Here is a 21179-nt window from a genome sequence, read left to right on the forward strand (position 1 = left end):
TCCCCAAAAAATCTTTTATACTTTCTAGGGTAACTGCACACCTTTTCCCGCCCAAAAAGACCAGAAGATCACCACCATTCGATTTCCATCATACCGTAGAACGTGGGAAGCACAAAGCCGCCTGTATTTAATGAGGCCACGTTTCGCCTTCCAACGGCTCTAGGAACGTGCCTTGGGCAGGTGAAAAACCTCGGGAATCGATAGATGACAAGGATTGATAGGCATTGGCAGATCCCTGATGTCATCAAAACCTTCCTATCTGTCCGAGGAGATGGATAGCAGGATTTTGAGGGGCTATTGTGGGTTCGAGAGGTCTGCAATTCGGCCCAAACTCTATCTGGGCCCAGGGCCCGTGCCGAGGAGGTCTCTTGCCGAGGACGAATGATCGATGGTCGGGGTGTCAAGGGGAACGGCTGAGAAACTACCCTGTCCTCGGCATTCCAGAGCTTCAATGGGAAGACCAACATCTTGGTGGAGGCAATCCCCAAACAGCTCCCTCAAGGGGATGAGAGTGGAATGGGGCCCACAGGGAAGCAAGGTGTAAAATTGGACCAAGGAAAATGCGTCCCCTCTTCAGTAAATGCACCTGCCAATACCCAGAGCTGATTAATGAGAAAAGACGTTTGGACGGTGTAAACTTCGATCCATGCAACTAATAGAAAGTAAAAGAGGACGGTTGATGGGATGGATACAGAAATAAGCACTTGCTTGACCAACAAGTGGAGGGCCAGGATCAACCAAGACAGACTATATAATAAAAAGGTAGGTGCACCAGGCAAGGGGCTGAGAAAAATGGCCAAAAACCAGAGCCTCCCAGCCCACCTCCAGGAGAAAGATTCTAGGGGTGAAGAAAACTTAACCACGGATGAACACCACGAAAAACCCACCACCTGGTGACTAAGGCCTAGCCTTTCAAACTCACGCTCTACAAATGATATTGTTTGGGCCTTTTTACGTGCGAACCCAACACTGCTACGGTTCGTTACGAATCGTGTCCTTACAATATATATATTTTTTTCGAGTGAGCTATATTTTTGGTTCTTTCTTTTTTTTTTTACCATCTTTCTTTTTTCTATAATTTATATCATTAGAACGTGTATGGATCTTAATACCAAATATTATTAGATATATTAAGAACCTTAAATCTCACTCAAAGTTGTTTTTATTAGATGAATGTTCTTTTCATGTAAAAATTACTTTGCAAAGGCTATTCTAACTAAGAAGAGAGGAAGTGTCTAGTTTTTATTTCATTACCATCCTGTGCCTTACATGAATGCGTGGCCAAAATTGCAAAATAATGCATTTTTTTTTAACTCATTTTGCCAACCAAGTTAATTTGAAAGTTATTGGAGGATATATAACCTCATTTGAAACTCGACTTTTCAAAAGTTGAGTTCACTTCAAATTTATCTCTCTCACTCTCCTCTTATTTCTTGCCTTTCTCGCATTTATAGCGAAAGGAGTCTATCACTAGAAAATCACTCTTATCTCTCTCACTAGTGTGGACACAACAAAGAGTCGCCACCTAGTTTTACAATGGCCTAGGAACCATATATATAGCGTCCTCTCGAGGAAGGACTTTTTTGATTTTACTACCAGAGATATGAGTTCAGAATTAAGGTATGGTCTTGGGAAGACCCAAAACCACCTAACCCTAGTGTTGGCTTCCTCCCATTATGTCTTATGTCTTAATCATATTAAAAGCACACTCAATATTATTATTCTAACTCACACACACCAGCATTCATCTAACAATCAACATGGTATCAATCATCCCAAAAAGACCTAATCATTCGTCTATCATGGCAATCAACCAAAGCCTAACATTCATCTAGCACGACATATCCCAACCTAAACATACATGTCATATCAACCTAGCATTCATCTAGCATGGCATCTTATGTCTACCTAATATTCATCTAATCATGCATATCATTACATCACAAACCACAACATACATCTAATCATGACATCTACTAACATATTGCATCATCCAAGGCAGTAACAAAACAGGGCATAAAGATAGGCATGGCAAACAAACATAGATCATCACATGTATTCCAAACTTTTTGACATGAAATCAAACATCAAACAAACATATTACATCATTAAAATGTTTGTTCATACCAATGCATGACTTACCTCACTTACCTTGCAGTAACTTATCACCTATGGCATTATGTAGGGGTGTCCAGGCAAACCGGCAACCCGCCCAACTTGTTCGACTCGCCGCCGTCTAACCCGCCGACACCCGATTTGACTACTTTGGTAGTCGAACGCGATTTCCGACTTTGCTAACCCGACACCTAGCAGGTTGGTTATGGGGTTTTCAATTCAAAACCCGTGAAACCCGACTCGAATCGAAGTCCATTCAATATCTGGCCATTTTTTCCAAATTCCAGCCATTTTTCTTTTTTTTTCTAGATTTCGGCCCATTTTTTCTAGATTTCGGCCCCTTTTTTCACTTAAATTCGTCAATTTCTGGCATAATAAACACCGGATTTAGCCGAACTAGTGATTTTTCATCACGATTTGGCAGAAATCTCGCCAGATTCGATGGGATCTCACTGGATCTGGTAAGATCTCGCTGCGTTTCGAAGGATTCCGGTGAGATCGGTTTCACCCGAAACGGTGAAACCGACCACCACCCGCCGGCGACCCAAACCGACGAATCTGTTACTGTTACAGGTGGGTTGCGGGTTGAAAAACCACCCACCTGAATTGTTTCGGGTCGGTTGTGGGTTGGGCAAAAATCCAACCCACCCGACCCATGGACAGCCCTAGCATTATGCATGAACATGTGAATGCGTGTTTATAGCATTGAAGTAAGGAAAACACAAAATAAACCCTAATTCTAACATGCGAAAGACAAACAAGCAATTAAACATGTGAAACAGAAGCTTAAAACCATAAATACATGAAAAAGGATCCAAAACTGAAGCATTACATATGAAAACAGAAGTAAAGTCAGAAGAATTAGGGTTAGGGTTTTTGGGTAGGATCATGCGCACATATGAACAAGCCTGCGTGTGCAGGCAGAATTGTACGTGATAGGCCAAGAATGTATTGACCCCTTGTGATAAGTTAACCAATTAATTTAGTCAAGTTAATTAATTAATTCTGGTAGCACAAACAACTCACCAATTAACTAAATGTAGCGGAAATTAAATTGACACGATGATTTGTTTACGAATGGGGAAAACCTACATGACAAAAACCCCACCAGGTGATTTTAAGGTCACTACTCCCGAGAATTCACTATTATCAAAACAAGCGGTTACAAGTAAAGAAATCCCAATACCTTATACCAACTTACAATTGAATCCTTACCCAAATACCCAATTGAACTTGTTCTGTAGTGACAATCTCTCATTTTTAATGCATGGCACCCAATACATGACTAACCAATAGATGCGCGGATCCTAGTATGCGACTTAATTACCAACTTGAGAAAAATGTTGGCTACAAATTTTTTCAGTTCATCACACGATGAAGATCACGAAACTCCTTGGTCACAAAACCTTAAGGTGTACAAACAATGCAACTTCTTCAAGAGAAAGATGAATTAGGGCAAATTCTATCTCCGATCACAATTTGCATGAACAAAACTTTGCTTCACACTTGTGCAACCTTTTACGGCCTTTAAAATAATACTTATATATGTTTAGGGTTTTGAGAAAAGAAAGCTCAAACATATACACACAGATTGGATGAAAAACAGTTCTAAAAAACTGAATTCCATAAACCTTGATAGATAGGGTATTTATTGAGATAGCTATCGAGTTACGAGCTTTAGCAACTTTTTAAACCTCGATAGATGCTAGCTGTCAAGTTTTAAAATCCAGCACTTCTTCACTTGTTTCTTGGACAGATTTGCATGGCTTTAACACTTGAATTTGATAACTTGTTCCTTAAAGTATTAAACACATCATAGATCTACCCAATTACAAGTAAAGTGCGTTTTGTTAAAGGATTAGCTAATTCTAAATTAACATATGTTCCTAACATCAAATCACATATGTCCTAATAATGCGCACGTGGGTTTCAGCCCAGAAACCCTAGCAACACAGAAGAAATTTAAAACACTAAATCTAATATCCTAACATGCTTTTAAGATATACAAATATGTAAACCTAGACTACATAAACATATTAAAACATATAACAACTAAGAAACTAAAACAAACATAAAGATTAAAGCACAAAAAGGAAAAAAAAGTTTAGACTAATACCTCAAAGAAAAAGCTCTTCAAGCTTGATTTTAACCATTCCCTTAGTCAAATCTATTCATAATCAATAAGAAACGTGATTAGTAATCTTAAACTCAAAGATCAAGGCCAAAAAATGCCCTAATCAAAAGAAAATTGACTTGAGAATGTTTTGTGAAAAACTTTCTTTTTGATTCATTATTTCTAGTGAATTTTAGTGTTTTCTTGTGGGATTTCTGTGTTCTTGAAAATATACCATGTAAGACTACTTATATTATGAAAATAGGGCGTTTGGAATGACTCCCAGACGATATGGGATTCGTTCCAAACTTTAGCATTAACGCAGAAAACTTGCCTTATTTATGTTTCTGGAACCCTTCATGTGTGCACAAGATCAGGCCTGCATGCGTATATTGAGGGTTTCCTTGGTTTACATTTCCAAAAATAGATTTATTTGATTAATAAAAGTTATATTTTTCATTTTAACATTTCTCAAGTCAATTTAACATCTGATTGGGTTTTAAACCAACCTTGGGTTTTAGAATTTCAGCATTATTGGGGAACAGGGGCCCGAGTCATAAGGGGTATAAAATATGGTGTCTACAGATGCCCCTCTTTTGATTCGTGTGCTTCGCTAACAGAATCAAAAAAATAAGAGACAAAACATTTTGGTTCAACGTACGACTCGGGTCTAATCCACACACATGACACATATCACACATACATGGGGCAAGGTGCAGCTCCGAAGAGTTACGTAGGATTCGTATGTTCGAATTCCCACATTTTTTCCTTAGAAAACGAGCAACGATAGGTTCACCATCCCATAACCTGTTTTACCAATTGTAAGCAAAAGGCAAGTGACTCACTATCCTAGAGTTACTAAATAAGAAAAACAAACAAAGCCAACGGTCGCAACCATTAACCAAACAAACAAGGGTGCTCCTACGAGCTTAAAAGGATATATATATATATATATTTGTGGTGTCTATGAGGCTCTTGCCTCGGGGTGACCTTGGTCTTTATCTCTATCTCTACCTCTTCTATTGTGCCTGTATATTCAATTCCCTCCAGACATGTGCACAATTTCTATATTATGTGCCTGCGTGTTTAATTCCCTCAAGATATGTGCACAAGTTCTATATTATGTGCCTGCATGTTCAATTCTCTCAGGATATGTGCACAAGTTCTGTGTTGTTCGTTCTGATTTGTATATGGTTTTGTGCTTACATGTTCAATTCCCTCGGGATATGTGCACGAATTTTGCATTCTGATTTGCTTGACTATTTTTTGGCTAAAAGATTTACTAGGGATGTAGAAGAACTCACTAGGGAGTATACTTTTATTAAGAAGTGTTTTGGTGATGATTCTGACCTACCACGAAGTCTCAGTAGTGTACGGCCCATTAAGGGGTAGCTTACTGGGGATTTCCTAATGGTGTGCTGTTCATTGGGGAACTTTCTTCCATTGGAGAATAATTATCTTCTTCTTTCTTATAACTCATTGGGGATTGATGTTGACTCCACCATCGAGGGGGTTTTACCAAACTCTATTGGGGAAATTTTATTTTGTAACTCTTGAGGGGGTTGCCTCTATATCTTGGACCTATGAGGGAGTCTATCTATGATACTGGATTTACTTGGGATTTATTTGATGATCTTGTCTCACGAAGGAGTTTTCATGATGATTTTTGATCCACTGAGGGATGTTTTTTTTCGATCCACTAGGGATGCTTTTGTTGCTTTCGATCCACTAGGGATGCTTTTTTAGAGTCTTTGTGTTCCTTGCCTATTGAGGGCATTTCTGTCATTTTCGAATGCATTTTTGAATTTTCCTTTGCATTTCTAGACTCCTAGGAACTTTCTAGGGATATTTGGATTTTTTTTTTGCTAAACTTCACATAGTTTAGCAGGAAGGCCTAAACTACATGTAGTTTAGCCATCAGGTATGTTCTCGCCTCTTCATATTTTTTTCTCCAACGGTTACCAACCATTTCTTTTTTCATTCTCTTCATCTCTCTCACCTTTTCATATTCTCTCTAACTCTCTCTACAAAAGCCTTCTGCCTCTCTCTCATTCCCTTCCAATCTGACCTTCATCTTCTTCTTTAATCTTAACTTCTCCCTTAAACTTTCTCATTTCCTTTAATGGCATCGAAGTCCAAGAAGAGTTCCTACATCCTTTCCATCGATGCCTTCCATCTCACTTGCTGGAATGGAGCGGTAAGGTTGACGACGACTCCTTCCTTGACCTACAGATCACAACAACACCTTTCGGAGAGTGCAAGGACCGGATCAGTAAGTTTTTCAAACTTTTCTCATTTTCTCATTTTTCCTTTAATCTTCTGTTTTGATATGTTTTTAGGCCTGTAAATGCTTAGGTTTTGCTGTGGGATGGGTTTAGATGAAAACCTAACACTTTAGGAGGGGTAGTAATATGTTTAGGTTGAGTTTTGGTTGGGAAAAGTTTGAGAATGTCGAAGAACACCCTTCAGTGTTTGTTCTTGCATGCATAGGTTTGGGCCTGTGTGCGTAGACATGTTCTTGCGCACTCAACCTATATTCATGCGTTCGCAGGCTTGTTCTTGTGTGCGTGTATCTGTTCTTCAATTTATGCGTGTGCAAGTTCTATCTTGTGTATGCGTGCAGAATCCTGCGTATGCAGGGTCCTTCCTGTGCATGCATGGTGCTAGGTAGAAACCCTAGTTTGGGCATTTTAGCCCATTTTCATCTGTTTTTCATATGTTTGCAATTTTAACATCATCCTTCACCATTTTTGCATTCAATTGTACATCCCATGCCATATCTCATCCTATGGTGAATCCAATATCACTTTCCCACAATTCTTTTCACCTAATCATGAATATAATCCCATTCTCTTTTTGTAGGTTTCAACCTTAGATTCCGGTAGAGGAAGTACCAGTCGGGTATTGGTATGGTACAACATCCTTACCAAGGAGACTCGGGGCCACATCCGTGTTGCAGGTTTTAAGCCCGTCATCCATCTGATGCCTGAGAGGTTTGCCAATGATGTCTTGATGTAGACCTTAGCCAAGAGGTGGTGGGACACTACCCACACCTTCCATATTGCTGATCGGAAGATGACTATCACTCCCCACGACTTCCACCACATGATTGGCTTATGGTTTGATGGATTCCTGATTAGTCTGGAGGACGAGTCAGGATCTCGGCTGGGTGTGGAGCTATTAGAGAGGAGGTATGCTACTGAGACGATTCGCTATACAAATCTTGAGGCAGACTTCATACATAGTCCATAAGGGATAGTTGAGGAGTGTATCTGGATGGCTAGGGTCTACTGTACTTGTTTACCAATGGTGGGCAGACGGTGTCCTTGATGTGGTTGGCCCTTTTTTGGGATTTTGAGAGGGCTCGAACTGCCAATAAAGGGCAAGTATGCTTGGCCTACTTTTACTCCTTCTTGGACACACTCAGTTGGGGGATTTTGGGCTAGCTAGTGGGGCCTTAGAAACTCCTTGAGGTTAGTTTCTCTCCCTCTTCTCTTGTAGCTCATGCATTCTCATTCTTATGGTCATATATCCACATGCCATTTAGGTTAAGACTATGTACCATATTCTTTCTAACTGCATTCATTGCTTGGGGGACTTCGGTGGACTTGAATAGTGTTACCTCGCTTTGGGCCTACCTCGACAGGCTCTCTCCTGATGATGTAAGTCAGGAATATATTGCTTTCCACTATTTGTATGCTTCTTAGGATTCTCTTTCTAACCCCATGTGTTGGCACAGATTATGTGGAGTCTTTGGGAAGATGTTAACCTTGTAGCGGACTTGAACTTAGAGGCTACTACTATCATTGCTTCTAGGCTCTCTCAGCCCCTTGAAGGTGGTGGATTGAGGTGATCTACTTGGTAGAGAGGGTATGCTGCCAGCTGGCAAGTGAGGACATGCCTTAGGTTTCCATGGACCCTCTAGTGTTCATGCTTGCTCATTGCTCTATGGTGAACGCGGAGTATGACTTTTGGGGGCTAGGTGTCCCTTTCACTGAGCTGGACAATGACGAGTTTAGTAGGACTCACCTTATGCCATCCCTCATTGCTCCGGTATGTGTTCTTGCTTCTCTCATTTTTCTTTAATCATTCATCATTTGCATTCTTATGCATTGGCAATATTCAAATGAAACACTTGTGTCAAGAAGGCCCTGTTACTGGTGCTCTTATTATTCCTCCTTGTTTACCCTGGTTGGTTTATGCCTACGGCCTTGATGGCTTTGCTCAGGAGCGTCCTATTGATCGCAATAAAAATGTTATAGGCTACCCTTTTCCCGATGACACATAGGTGGTGAGTTCTCTTTCATTCCTGTTCTCTTTCCTTTCTATTCTTGCATCCTAACACCTGTTCTAACAACCTTTTCTTCAAAATTCAGCCCACTGTTCAGGAGCATGAGGAGCTCGTTTAGCTTGCGAGAAATCTCAAGTTGGAGTTGATTGAGTATTCCCGACAACTGTACGGTGGCGGGGATGTCAGTAATGATGATGATGATGGTGATGATGGTAGTGATGGTGGTGGAGGTTCAGTGTCGACTCCAAGCTATCAGTCGAGGAAGAGGCATTTCTGGTGACCCTGAAGACAGGCAGGCATAGATATAGACACAGCATAACATAGCATACTTTCTTTTTTGTTGCTTTTATTATTTTTCTCTTTTTAGCATACATGCCTGCACTTTAGATTTGGTTTGAGATATTGGGTTGAATTTTAAGAACATCTTTCACATTTATGCTTTTATTAGGGATATGTACTTAAATTATAAACTTGTGGAAACTTTATGCAATTCTGCTATCCTTGGTCTTTGACATTTGGAAGTTTTGTGCTTGAATTGTGCCTTGAGTAGTCTTTTAGGCAGTAAAAGTTATAGGAAAACATACTCAAAATAGGAGAACTTGGTTTTGCATGCCTTCCTTCACCTTTCCTAGTCCCAAAGAGGCTCACTTCTCTTGGTTTCCCTCGCATCTCTCCTATACCATTAAGTCAAAGTGGGTGAATCTTTTCTCTTAATCCCTAATTTTTGCCTAGGCCTTTGACCTAGCGGGATTCCTCTAACTTTTGCATGGATTGCCTTTCGGTTTTCAACCCATCGAGGCTCCTTGTATCGTCTTTGAACTTTTTTTTTTATTATTATTTTTCTCTTTCTCTCTCTTTTTCTTTTCATTTCACTCACGCCTTCTCTCCTTCTCTTTTACCTCTTCCAGCTATGGCCATATGAAAGGCTCTAATTGTTTCATCCAACTTTAGGACATAAGAAATGACTTAGAGGCTATCATGAAGTGGGTTCACATAACTAAGAAAGCTTTCAAGAGTCCAATCAAAAGAAAGAAAAACTGACCGACCACCTTAGTATGCTCCAAATTTTACTTTTCTGCACTTTATGATTCTCATGTCTGTTCTTATGAATTTAATAAAGGATTAGAATGTTCCAAATCCTCTATAGAAACAGTTTATCATCTTTTTTAATTTGAGCAATGAGAGAAACACCCATTTATTATCTTTGTTTATTGCATTATTTTTCTTCTTTTTCTTTTTCTTTTCTTTTTTCCATGCCATGTAATTTTTGTCCATGACGTCCTTTGATGAATTTTTGCCATGCCCATGGTCTTTGCCCCTATCTTTTGCCTAGATCGCTCTTTTGGGTTTTCAACTTAGCGGGGTCCTTTGGCCTTAATTTTTTCCTAGGCCGCCTTTTTAGGTTTTCAACCTAGCAAGTTTTTTTTTTTTTTTTTCAAATGTTGTATCTTCAGAGTCTATCCATGTTGATTGGGTGAAGCATCTCTTCCCCATCCAAGTCTGTAATTCTCGTAGCACCTTTTGACATGATTTTCTTGATAATAAAAGGCCCAGACCACCATGGCTTCATCTTTCCTCTTGGATCAAAAGTTTCATCTCTAAGCACTTTTAGGACCAAGTCCCTTTCTTTAAGGTTTCTAGGTTTCACCTTCTTGCTAAATGCTTTAGCAATCCTCTTTTGGTATCCTTATGCATGCTATTGTGCCCTAGCCCTCTTCTCATCTATCAAGGCCAATTTCTCATATCTTTGTTTCATCCATTCTCCTTCTAGGACCTTGGTTTCCGCTAATACTCTCAAAGATTGTATCTCCACTTCAATGGGAAGTATCGCTTCACTACCATAGACCAAAGAGTAGGGGTTGCTCCAGTTGACGCATGGATAGAAATTCTGTAACCCCATAAGGCAAATGGGAGCTTCACGGCCCAATCTCTACCATCTTGGATAGGATGTTCTTGATGTTCTTATTGGCTGCTTCTACAACCCCATTGGTTGGTGGTCGATATGGTGAAGAATTATGATGCTTAATATTGTACAATTCCATGATTGCTCTAACCTCTCCTTCAAAGTGGGAAACATTATCGAAGATAATCTCTTGGGGTACCCCATATCGACAAATGATATTATTCTCTATGAATCAAGCCACATGCTTGGCTTTTAACACTTAATAGGAGGCTGCTTTCACCCACTTGGTGAAGTAGTCAATTGCCACTAGGATGTATTCATGTCCATTTGAGGCCTTAAGAGCTATTCTTCCAATCACATCTATGCCCTAGATTGAGAAAGGCCATGGAGAGGTCATGCGGTATAGCTCACTAGGTGGCATGTGATTCAAATTTGCATGTGTTTGGCAATTGTGGCAACTCTTCACAAAGTCTACACAATCGGTCTCCATCGCGTTCCAATAGTATCCTATCCTCAAGACCTTCTTGGCTAACATTCTCCCATTCATGTGAGGACTACAAATCCCTTGATGAATTTCTTTCATAACTTTCTTGGTTACTTTTTTCTTTAGACAATGAAGATGTAGACCATCATAGGATCTCCTATAGAGTTGACCTCCACATAAGATGTATTGCATTGCCATCATCCTAATCAAATGACGCTCTCTCTTGTTGGCACCATTCGGATATACCCCTAACTCCAAGAATCTCATGATGTTATAATAGCAAGAAACCTCTTCCTTTTCTATAACTAAGACTAAAGCTTCGGCCCTCTCTTTGTGTATCATCCCATAACTTTGTTCAATCTCTAAGGGTTGTGTCCATACTCCCTTAGGTATTTCAACCATGGAAGCTAAAGTAGCCAAGGCATTTGCAAACTGATTCTGAGCTCTAAGAATGACTGTATATTCAATCTTGTCAAAAGTTTTGGTCAAATCCTTTAAATATTTTTAATAGGGTTTTAAGTACTCTTCCTTTATTTTCCACAACCTTTGTGCTTTAGTTATAACCAAAGTTGAATCTTCAAAGACCTCGGCCTCTTTCACCCCCAATTCTTGGAGAGCTTCCATTCTAGTGATACAAGCCTCATATTTTGCCATGTTATTGGTTGCCTTGAAGTTTAACTTAACTGTCAAGGGTATGTGAGATCTTTTGGGAATGATCAAAAGTACTCCTATCCCATTCCCATATTAGTTCACGGCTCCATCAAAATACATCTTCCATGCCCCTAGCTCAATGTTCGAAATATCCTCATCCATAAAATCTTTTCTACCATCCCCTCCTTCCATGGGGTTCTCAGCACAAAAATCTAATACGGTACTCCCTTTGATAGTTGTCTTTGCCACATACTTCAAGTCAAATTTTGCCAATAGGATCAACCACTTGACAGTCTTCCACTTAAAGCGGGTTTCTTAAACAAGTATTTCAATGGATCCATTCTGATTGCTACCCATATTTGGAAAGGTAGGATAATGTGTCTCAACTTCTGTATGGCCTATATGAGAGCAAAGCATGGTTTTTCTATGGGTGTGTACCTAGTCTTGTAATCATGGAACCTTTTGCTCAAATAGTACATAGCTCTTTCATTCTTGTCATTGTCTTCTTATGCAAGCATACTTTCAACCACATCTTCTATGATGGAGAGATAGAGAAGTAATGGTTTTCCGTGCATTGGGGGTACCAAGATAGGTGGATGGAGGAGATATTCCTTAATGAGCTCAAAAGCTTTTTGACATTCATCATTCCATTCATGAGGTTCATTCTTTCTTAGTAGCTTGAAGATGGGCTCACAAGTGGAAGTGAATTTGGCAATGAATCGACTGATGGATTGTAATTGGCCCAAAAATCCCCTTTTCTCTTTCTTGCTCTTGGGTGGAGGCATTTCTAATATGGCTTTGATCTTTGATGGGTAAACTTCTATCTCTCTATCACTTACCAAAAAGCCTAACAACTTCCCCGCGGTTTCCCTAAAGGTGCATTTTTGCGGGTTCAATCTCAGCCTATACTCCTTGATACTCTTAAAGAACTTCCATAAGTTAACGATGTGACCCTCTCTTTCCTTGGATTCCACAATCATATCATCAACATACACTTTGACCTCATTGTGCATCATATCATGTAACAAGGTTGTGACCATTCTTTGGTAAGTCGCACCCATATTCTTGAGCCCAAATGGCATCACGGTGTAACAATAAATTCCCCATTCTGTGGTGAAGGTAGTTTTGTTCATATCCCTAGGAGCCATATTGATTTGGTTATACCTTGAGAAACCATCCATCCATAAAAGACATCAAGGCACTACTAGCTGTGTTATCCACTAAAACATCTATGTGAGGAAGATGGAAATCATCCTTAGGGCAAGCTTTGTTCAAATTCCTAAAATCCACGCACATTCTTACCTTCCCATTTTTCTTGGGTATGGGCACAACATTGGCTATCCACTCGGCTTGGTGTACGGGTTTGATGAACCCTACCTTCAATTTCTTGGTGACCTCTTCTTTGATTTTTAGAATCCATTCGGTTCTCATACGTCACAACTTTTGCTTGACGGGTCCCATGTGAGCATGAGTGTCAGTGTGATGTCGGGCTATCTCGGGATCAATGCCAGACATATCTTTGTAGGACCATGCAAGCACTTCTTGAAATTTTGTGAGCAATTCTTTGAGATATTTTCTTTCTTTTTCACTTAAGGTTGAGCCAATTTTAATTAAGTGTAGATTCTTATCATTGCCCAAATTAAGAGTTTCAAAAGCTGGTTCCACAGGTTCAATTTTCTTTTCCAATAGTTTATTAATTTCATTTTCATTAGAATCATTTAAGTGCAGAATTTCAATATTATGAGACACATCAAAATAAGCCAAATCAAAATTTATCTTATTAAAATGTTGAAAAGTACATTAGGACTTGCATTACAAACTTTCTTTCCCACATTTTCAGAAAACCCAATTCAAGTCCAATTATTTAGTTGCCCCATAGTAGGCATGATGAAGGTAGAAGGATCACTTGGCTCCTCGTTGGTAATGGCGAACACGTCCCCCTCCATCTTTAGCATAGTCTCCATGGCTTCAGCATCCATTTAGTCCATCCAATCGACTTCCTCTTGGATCAGTGATGTCATCCATGCCATGTCATACATACCATGTAAGTCTTAGCCGACATCATCGACACATCAATTTTTTAGATTTTGCCATGTGTCTTCAATCATCCATGTTAGCGCCTTATCAGTAGCATTTGACATGTCACTAGACTATTAGTTCGACCAGCTTGACCAAACCGAACCGTTCTTATTTAGATCCAAGGATATCAACATGACCTTATACGTTGACTTTGACCTTCTTGTTAACGTTGACTGAATGTGAAAATTTTTAATAGGGCTTATCTTGCACAGTTTTTTGCGTAGATTCCAATTTTGGGCTCCATTTTTTTATTTGAAACTTCTAAATTGTCCAAATGGTCCATTTCTCATTTATTTTGGGAACCTCCTACGCATAAAGACTCGTAAACCATGCTTCATGACGATGTTCTCTTCGCCGATCTTCTTTAGACCTTTAATGTAGCCATTCTTTTGCATTATTAGGCTTTCTTGGTCATTAATGTAGCCTTTCTTTGGCATTCTTCAGACATCTCTCTGTCGGGGATGTTTTTGCGACGAGGGCCGAAAATGCGAGAATGACCCAAATCTCCCCTTAAGTTCTTTAGAAGTGTTTATTTGTGGAGAATCAAGCCCAAAATTCCAAATGTATAATGAACAAAAGGCTAATGGTGCTTTGACAAGAGAAAATCAAAATGCTAATAATGAAAGTGCAGAAAAAGCATAAAAACATAACAGGTCTGAAACTTCGACCCACAGTCACACAGAAAAAGAAAATGAGGAAGGTTGTGAGGAAGAGAGAGAAGGTTCCCCTGTACCCATATTTCCACCTCTAAGGTTTAGAATTGTGAGAATGTCTCTTAGCTCAGTGGGTTTTTGCTCTCAAGTTTCAGCTCTATAGGGAAAACGTGGTTTAACAAGTCTGAAACTTTAACCCACAGTCACACAGAAGAGGAAATTGAGGGAGGTCGTGAGGAAGAGAGAGAAGGTTCCCCTATACCCATATTTCCACCCCCAAGCTTCGGAATTGTAAGATTGTTGAATAGCTGAATGAGTTTTTTGCTCTGAAGTTTAAGGGCTCTAGGTAGTACGTGGCTACCCTTTTTTATGAGCTGAAGAGAGAGTTTTATATAGAGTTTGCGGTATTGCTCTTGATTGGTTTTTGAGTAGTGGAAGATGCTTTTATCCCCTATGATACCAATTTGGTGTTTTGGCTTGGGTTGCTTTTGTTTAGGGAACAGTTTGGTAAGCTTTTTACATAATTTTGGAAATAAAGGAGGTTTGCTCTAATTGGTTGCCTTTGGTCAGACATTTCAAACCATTGGGAGGCTCACCTAAGTGAGGTCTAGCAGATCGAGTTGGCCAATGGGAGCCAAATATGTTTTAAAGGTAAAAGTGGGTTAGAGCAGAAACTTTAGGCCACAGTCACCCAGAGCATAAAAACTATTTTGGGGTGGAAATTTTGGATACAAGACCTATTCCATGAGCCTGAAGTGCTACCAGTGTCCCTTGCCCACTTGGTAGCACGCGTTGGCTGGGCTCATGTAAAAGGTCTGAAAGGAACTGACCCATACTCTCCAAACCACACTTCCTCAATTTCCCCCAATAAGTCGTATAGGCTTGGGCCATACTTAAAAAAATAAAATATAATACATGAATTGAGCCCACAAGGAAGTCGGGCTTGGTTGAATCGGACTTGTAGAAAATGTGTTGCAAAAATGGGTATCAACACTCTCTCATTGTGCATGGTTCTTTCTCTATAGTGCTCGATTCTTCTGGTCTCTTCCAAGGTCATTCCTCAAGGCTTCCTTCATGGCTTCTCCAAGCATTCTTATGGCTTATTCAAGGCATTTTTGTAGTCATCTTCATGGTTTCTTCAAGGCGTTCTTCAAGGGATTTTTTAAGTTTATCCAACCTCAAGGCTTCATCGAGCTTCCACCTTGAGTTTAAGAGAGGTTGTTAGAGGTATGTTAGAGATATGTAATAGGCCTAAGCCCAATCCTTCTATGTGTGCAAATCAAGTTTCTTACTTATACTAGAAGTCTATTAGTCTAGGGTTCAACCTGCTATATAAACCCATGTTATGGTTCATAGTAACAAATGATTTATACTGCAATCTTATATATTAAAGATATAGTCCTCTAGGGTGAACCATGTAACTATTGTGCGTTCTTGTGTTCTATATTTTATGCTTCTGATTCCGCATCTATTCTAACATATTCAACATGGTGTATTAATGCTAATATTTAACAGTAAAAAATTATAAATTTAGCACCGTTGATGTAGAATTTTTTGTGTTTTGGGTGCTAAAATAATATTTTAGTTATCTTAACACATTTGATGTGAATGCTCTAATCCATTTTCTCATAGAGAAGATTATTAGTAGCTTGCTCCTCCGCAATAAATTCTCAGTGTTGACTTGATTTTTTTTCTTTCTATTTATTATGTACGTGCTATCTGTGTATAAAATAAATATACATTATTCGTATATGGTTTGCACGTAGTCTATAGGCCTGTCACTCTCCCCATGTTTCTATAATTTTATTTTTCCTCCAATTGATTGACTAATGGAAAGTAAAATTAAGACCACCGTGTTCCCGGTTGTTTTTTTAATTTCCTAAGAGCATCCACATCAGTATGTGGAAACTCTTGTATAATAGAAAAAAACTACAATTTTTACACATTTTGAAGCAAAATTGCTCTACATCAGTGATTCCAAAGTCTTGTATAATCATGTATATTTTTCAATGAGCTACAGTAACCGTGTATATAGCTCGTAACCGTGAATATATACACGGTTACTGTAGCTCGTGTATACAATATTTTAATAATTTCTGGTTCGCTCGTTTTTTTCTCTTTCTTCTCCATCTGTACAACTAACCATCCCTCATCATGTCCTTTCTTCCTCTGATACACACTCCCACAGACACAAAATCAAAAATCAACTACAAATATCAAAAATCAACCACAAAATCAACAACAAAATCAACCACTAGAACAAAATCGTTTGATCGGTGATCGGTGATTGTGGATCGTCGATTGGAGAGGCGATTTGAATCGGTGATGTGAATCGGTGATGTGAATCGGTGTTGATGGAGATCGGTGATGGGTTGACGGAGATCGGTGTTGATGGAGATCGGTGTTGATGGAGATCGGTGATGGGTTCATAGAGATCGGTGATGGGTTGACGGAGATCGGTGAGATCGGTGTTGATGGAGATCGGTTTTAATGGAGATCGGTGTTGATGGAGTGCTTCTGGGTTGACGGAGATCGGTGGATTGGAGAGGTGTTGTGGTGCTTGTGTTAGCTATGGTGTTGGAGTCCTTGCCCTGCTGCCTCTGGGTTTTGACCGTGAAAGAAAGAAGAAGAAAGAAGAGGAAGAAAAGAAAGAGGAAACAGCAGAGATAAAAGAAAAAGAAAGAAAGAAGAAAGAAAAGCTCTGGTGCCTCTGGGTTTTGACCGTGAGAGAAAGAAGAAGAAAGATGAGGAAGAAAAGAAAGAGGAAACGGCAGAGATAAAAGAAAAAGAAAGAAAGAAGAAAGAAAAGGATGTATTGGAAAAAGAAACGGTAGGTAAAATAATATTAAAAAAAGAATATAAAAATATTATTTATATAAAATATAGTGTATAATAGATGAACTGATATGGATGTTTTGTAAAAATAGATGTGTAAAATAGAAAAAGTAACTTTTTTAATGTAAAATAGATGATAAATTTAAACGAGCTGATGTGAACGCTCTAAAAGCACACTTAACCTAATTATCAATGGAAAAGCACTAGTTCCCGAGTCCTGACCATATTGTGTCACAAATCCAAGTACAAAAGTATCCTCAATTTCAACAAAAAAATAATATAAAATCCTCAATTAAATAAATAAATAGTAGCCTTATAGTTTATCTCAGCAAAAAAAGAAAGAGGCCAACCCAAAAAAAAAGAAAAAAAAAAAAAAGAAAGAGAAAAAAAGAAAAAGTAGCTTTAAAGTTTGAATTTCTGAAGTGGTAGAGATTTGACAGAATATCATACGTATGCCATGTGCAACGCTTCCATTAAGATTGTAAAAGCTCGAGGAGATCCGGCATCCATGGCTGAAAGCATTAATATCACTTGTCAGTTGTCACTACCCACCAAAAGTCTTCCAAATTTAATACTAATATAATAAATCAATGTCAAAACAGAATGATCCGTTGCAATAAAGAACCAAAACCTCCTTTGCAATTTGTAGTCTTCTCTGTGTAGCTAGCAATGGCCATGAAACGCCAAGCTTATAAATCCACTTCATGTTCTAACTTCCTCTGCATTAGATATTCAACCATCCTCAGTTTAATTCTAGTCTTTACCTCCTTTTTCCTCTTCCTTGCACAACTTAGGCACGTCCGGGAACCATTACTTTGGGCAGGGCAAGCCCGGTTTCACGGTGACCTAAGAGATGCTAAATTCCCATGGAACAAGCTATGCTTTGGACCGACCTTTAAGAAGCTCAAGCTCGCCGTGTTCTCCAAGACATGGCCAGTTGGTGCAGCCCCTGGTGGTATGGAGCGCCACGCTTCAACTCTATACCATGCCTTGGCGGCAAGGGGCCACGAAATTCATGTCTTTACTGTGCCTTCAAATAGAAGGCCTCAACATGACATCCATGAAGGCAACCTTCATGTGTACTTCGCTGCAAATGACCATGGTTCAGTCAATTGCTCTCTAGCATTTGAAATTTTTAATAAGATAAATGCAAGTGGCGCGTTTGATTATGTGCACACGGAGAGTGTTTCCTTGCCATATTGGCGTGCAAAATTTTTGCCTAATCTGGCTGTAACTTGGCATGGCATTTGGTATGAAATTATGCACTCAAAGTTGTTCCAAGAGCTTCTTGTCAACCCAAATGAGGCTCTTCCAGGTCCCATGACAGAGCTCCAAGAAGCTATACCCAGGCTAATTGATGAAATTAGATTTTTCTCGAGCTATAGACAACATATTTGTATCAGTACTAGTGCTGGCGAGGTTCTAGTTAACATCTATCAATTACCACAAAGAAATATCCATGTTATACTAAATGGGGTTGACGATGCAAAATTTGTGCAAGAGCCAGAAGCGGGTGCAGCTTTAAGAAGAAAACATGGGGTCCCTGTCAATGCAAGCCTTGTCATGGGAGTGGCTGGGCGCTTGGTTAGGGACAAAGGGCACCCACTTCTGTATGAAGCCTTTTCATCAATAATTAAAAGACATCCTGGTGTGTTTTTACTTGTAGCAGGGTCAGGTCCTTGGAGAAGAAGGTATGCTGAATTAGGCTCAAATGTGATGGTTTTAGGCGCATTGGAGCCCTCGGAGCTGTCTAAATTTTATAATGCTCTTGATGTGTTTGTGAACCCAACATTGAGGCCTCAGGGGCTTGATCTAACTTTGATTGAAGCAATGCATTGTGGGAAGCCTGTTTTGGCCCCAAATTATCCTAGCATCGTTGGGACTGTAGTTGTAAATGAAGGACTTGGGTATACTTTTTCACCTAATGTCAAATCTTTTGTGGACGTCTTGGAGTTGGTAATAAGAGATGGGCCTGAAGTTCTGAAGAGGAAAGGCATGGCCTGCAAGGAATATGCACTGTCAATGTTTACAGCGAATAAGATGGCATCTGCTTATGAAAGGTTCTTCCTCTGCATGAAGGACACTAGGTATTGTCAGTACCCTCTTCTAACAGATTGTTAGAACCTGCACTAAATGGAGGTTATATTGGTATGTTAAACTCTAAGATGGTCTAGTAGCTTATTTTTCTGCAAACAGGTATAAAAAGAATTCCGTATTCAAGATACAAGATTCATATATTTAAGGCGAAAAACACATTTTGGTCCCTACATTTTCAGTCGATTTCCGTTTTAGTCCTTAAGTTTTTTTTTTACCGCTTTTAGTCCCTCTCCTGAAAAACGCTTCCATTTTAGTCCCTGCCGTTACATCAGAAACGGATATTGCAGACGTGGCAAACGGCAAAGTTAAATAATAATAAACTAATGTCCACGTGGCCTAAATTAATAATAAAGAATATTTTTTAATGCCACGTCAGCATCTAAATTAAAAAAATTAATTTATTAATTTTAACTAAATAAAAAAATTAATTTATTAATTCTAACTAAATAAAAAAATTAAAAACTCTCATAAAAAAAAAAAATCAAAAACAAATTTAAAACTAAACCCAGCAAGAACAACAAAACCCAGAAAGAACTAAACCCAGCAAAAACAAAATCAACAAAACACAAACATGGCAAATTTAAAACTCAAAAAATTAAATTCAAACCCACGTTGTTTTTGTTTTTTATTATTATTATTATTTTTTTAATATTCAAAAGCAAATCAATCCTTTCTCTTCTTCTTTGCAAATCAATCCTTTCTCTTATTCTTTGCAAGCAAGGGAACGGTGAAACCACAAATACGGTCCAAATCAAATAAAAAGGGGAAATAATAATTAAATTGTCTAGTAACCAGAAATGATGATCTAAATCAACGATGCATATATTATTGAAAAAAACATGGAAGGCAGAAAAATACGTTGATCTATCAAAGAAGTAGATCTGATAATTAATAATAATCACACAGAGAGAGAGAGAGAGAGAGAGAGAGAGAGAGAGAGAGAGAGAGAGAGAGAGAGAGAGAGAGAGAATCGGACCGTCGCCATCCTTGTCGAACAAGCTGAAAGCTTCCTTGAACTCAGAGATCTGGTCGTCGGTGAGAGAGAGAGAGAGAGAGAATCGGACCGTCGCCATCCTTGTCGAACAAGCTGAAAGCTTCCTTGAACTCAGAGATCTGGTCGTCGGTGAGAGAGAGAGAGAGAGAGAGAGAGAGAGAGAGAGAGAGAGAGAGAGAGAGAGAGAGAGAATCGAACCGTCGCCATCCTTGTCGAACAAGCTGAAAGCTTCCTTGAACTCAGAGATCTGGTCGTCGGTGAGTTGGTCTGCCATTTTCAATTCTTTCCTTTCAAAAAAAAAAAATATTTGGCCTTTTTCTTTTTGTTTCTCTTTGTTTTCTGATTTTCTTTTCTCCGAGAAAAGAAGAGATATCATATGAGAAAGGATTGATTTGCTTTTGAATATTAAAAAAAAATAATAATAATAAAAAACAAAAACAACGTGGGTTTGAATTTAATTTTTTGAGTTTTAAATTTGCCGTGTTTGTGTTTTGTTGATCTTGTTTTTGCTGGGTTTTAAATTTGTTGTTCTTGCTGGGTTTAGTTCTTTCTGGGTTTTGTTGTTCTTGCTGGGTTTAGTTTTAAATTTGTTTTTGATTTTTTTTTTATGAGAGTTTTTAATTTTTTTATTTAGTTAGAATTAATAAATTAATTTTTTTATTTAGTTAAAATTAATAAATTAATTTTTTTAATTTAGATGTTGACGTGGCATTAAAAAATATTTTTTATTATTAATTTAGGCCACGTGGACATTAGTTTATTATTATTTAACTTTGCCGTTTGCCACGTCTGCAATATCCGTTTCTGATGTAACGGCAGGGATTAAAATGGAAGCGTTTTTAAGGAGAGGGACTAAAAGCGGTAAAAAAAAAACTTAGGGACTAAAACGGAAATCGACTGAAAATGTAGGGACCAAAATGTGTTTTTCGCCTATATTTAATTTGACAATGTAATTAATGATTGG

General features: G+C 38.8%; 1 protein-coding gene across 1 annotated transcript; it reads left to right on the top strand.

The window, feature by feature from the left end:
• Positions 1-17793: 17793 nt before the first annotated feature.
• On the top strand, positions 17794-19245 carry LOC115955610. Its single transcript, XM_031073806.1, has one exon. The coding sequence runs from the start codon at positions 17794-17796 to the stop codon at positions 19243-19245; it is 1452 nt and encodes a 483-aa protein (XP_030929666.1).
• Positions 19246-21179: the final 1934 nt, after the last annotated feature.

The sequence above is a fragment of the Quercus lobata genome, chromosome 8 (genome assembly GCF_001633185.2).
Source record: "Quercus lobata isolate SW786 chromosome 8, ValleyOak3.0 Primary Assembly, whole genome shotgun sequence".
NCBI lineage: Eukaryota > Viridiplantae > Streptophyta > Magnoliopsida > Fagales > Fagaceae > Quercus > Quercus lobata.

Bases quoted from the DNA above. Each gene is read 5' to 3' on its own strand.
- LOC115955610 (XM_031073806.1), top strand. From the start codon at position 17,794: ATGGCCATGAAACGCCAAGCTTATAAATCCACTTCATGTTCTAACTTC.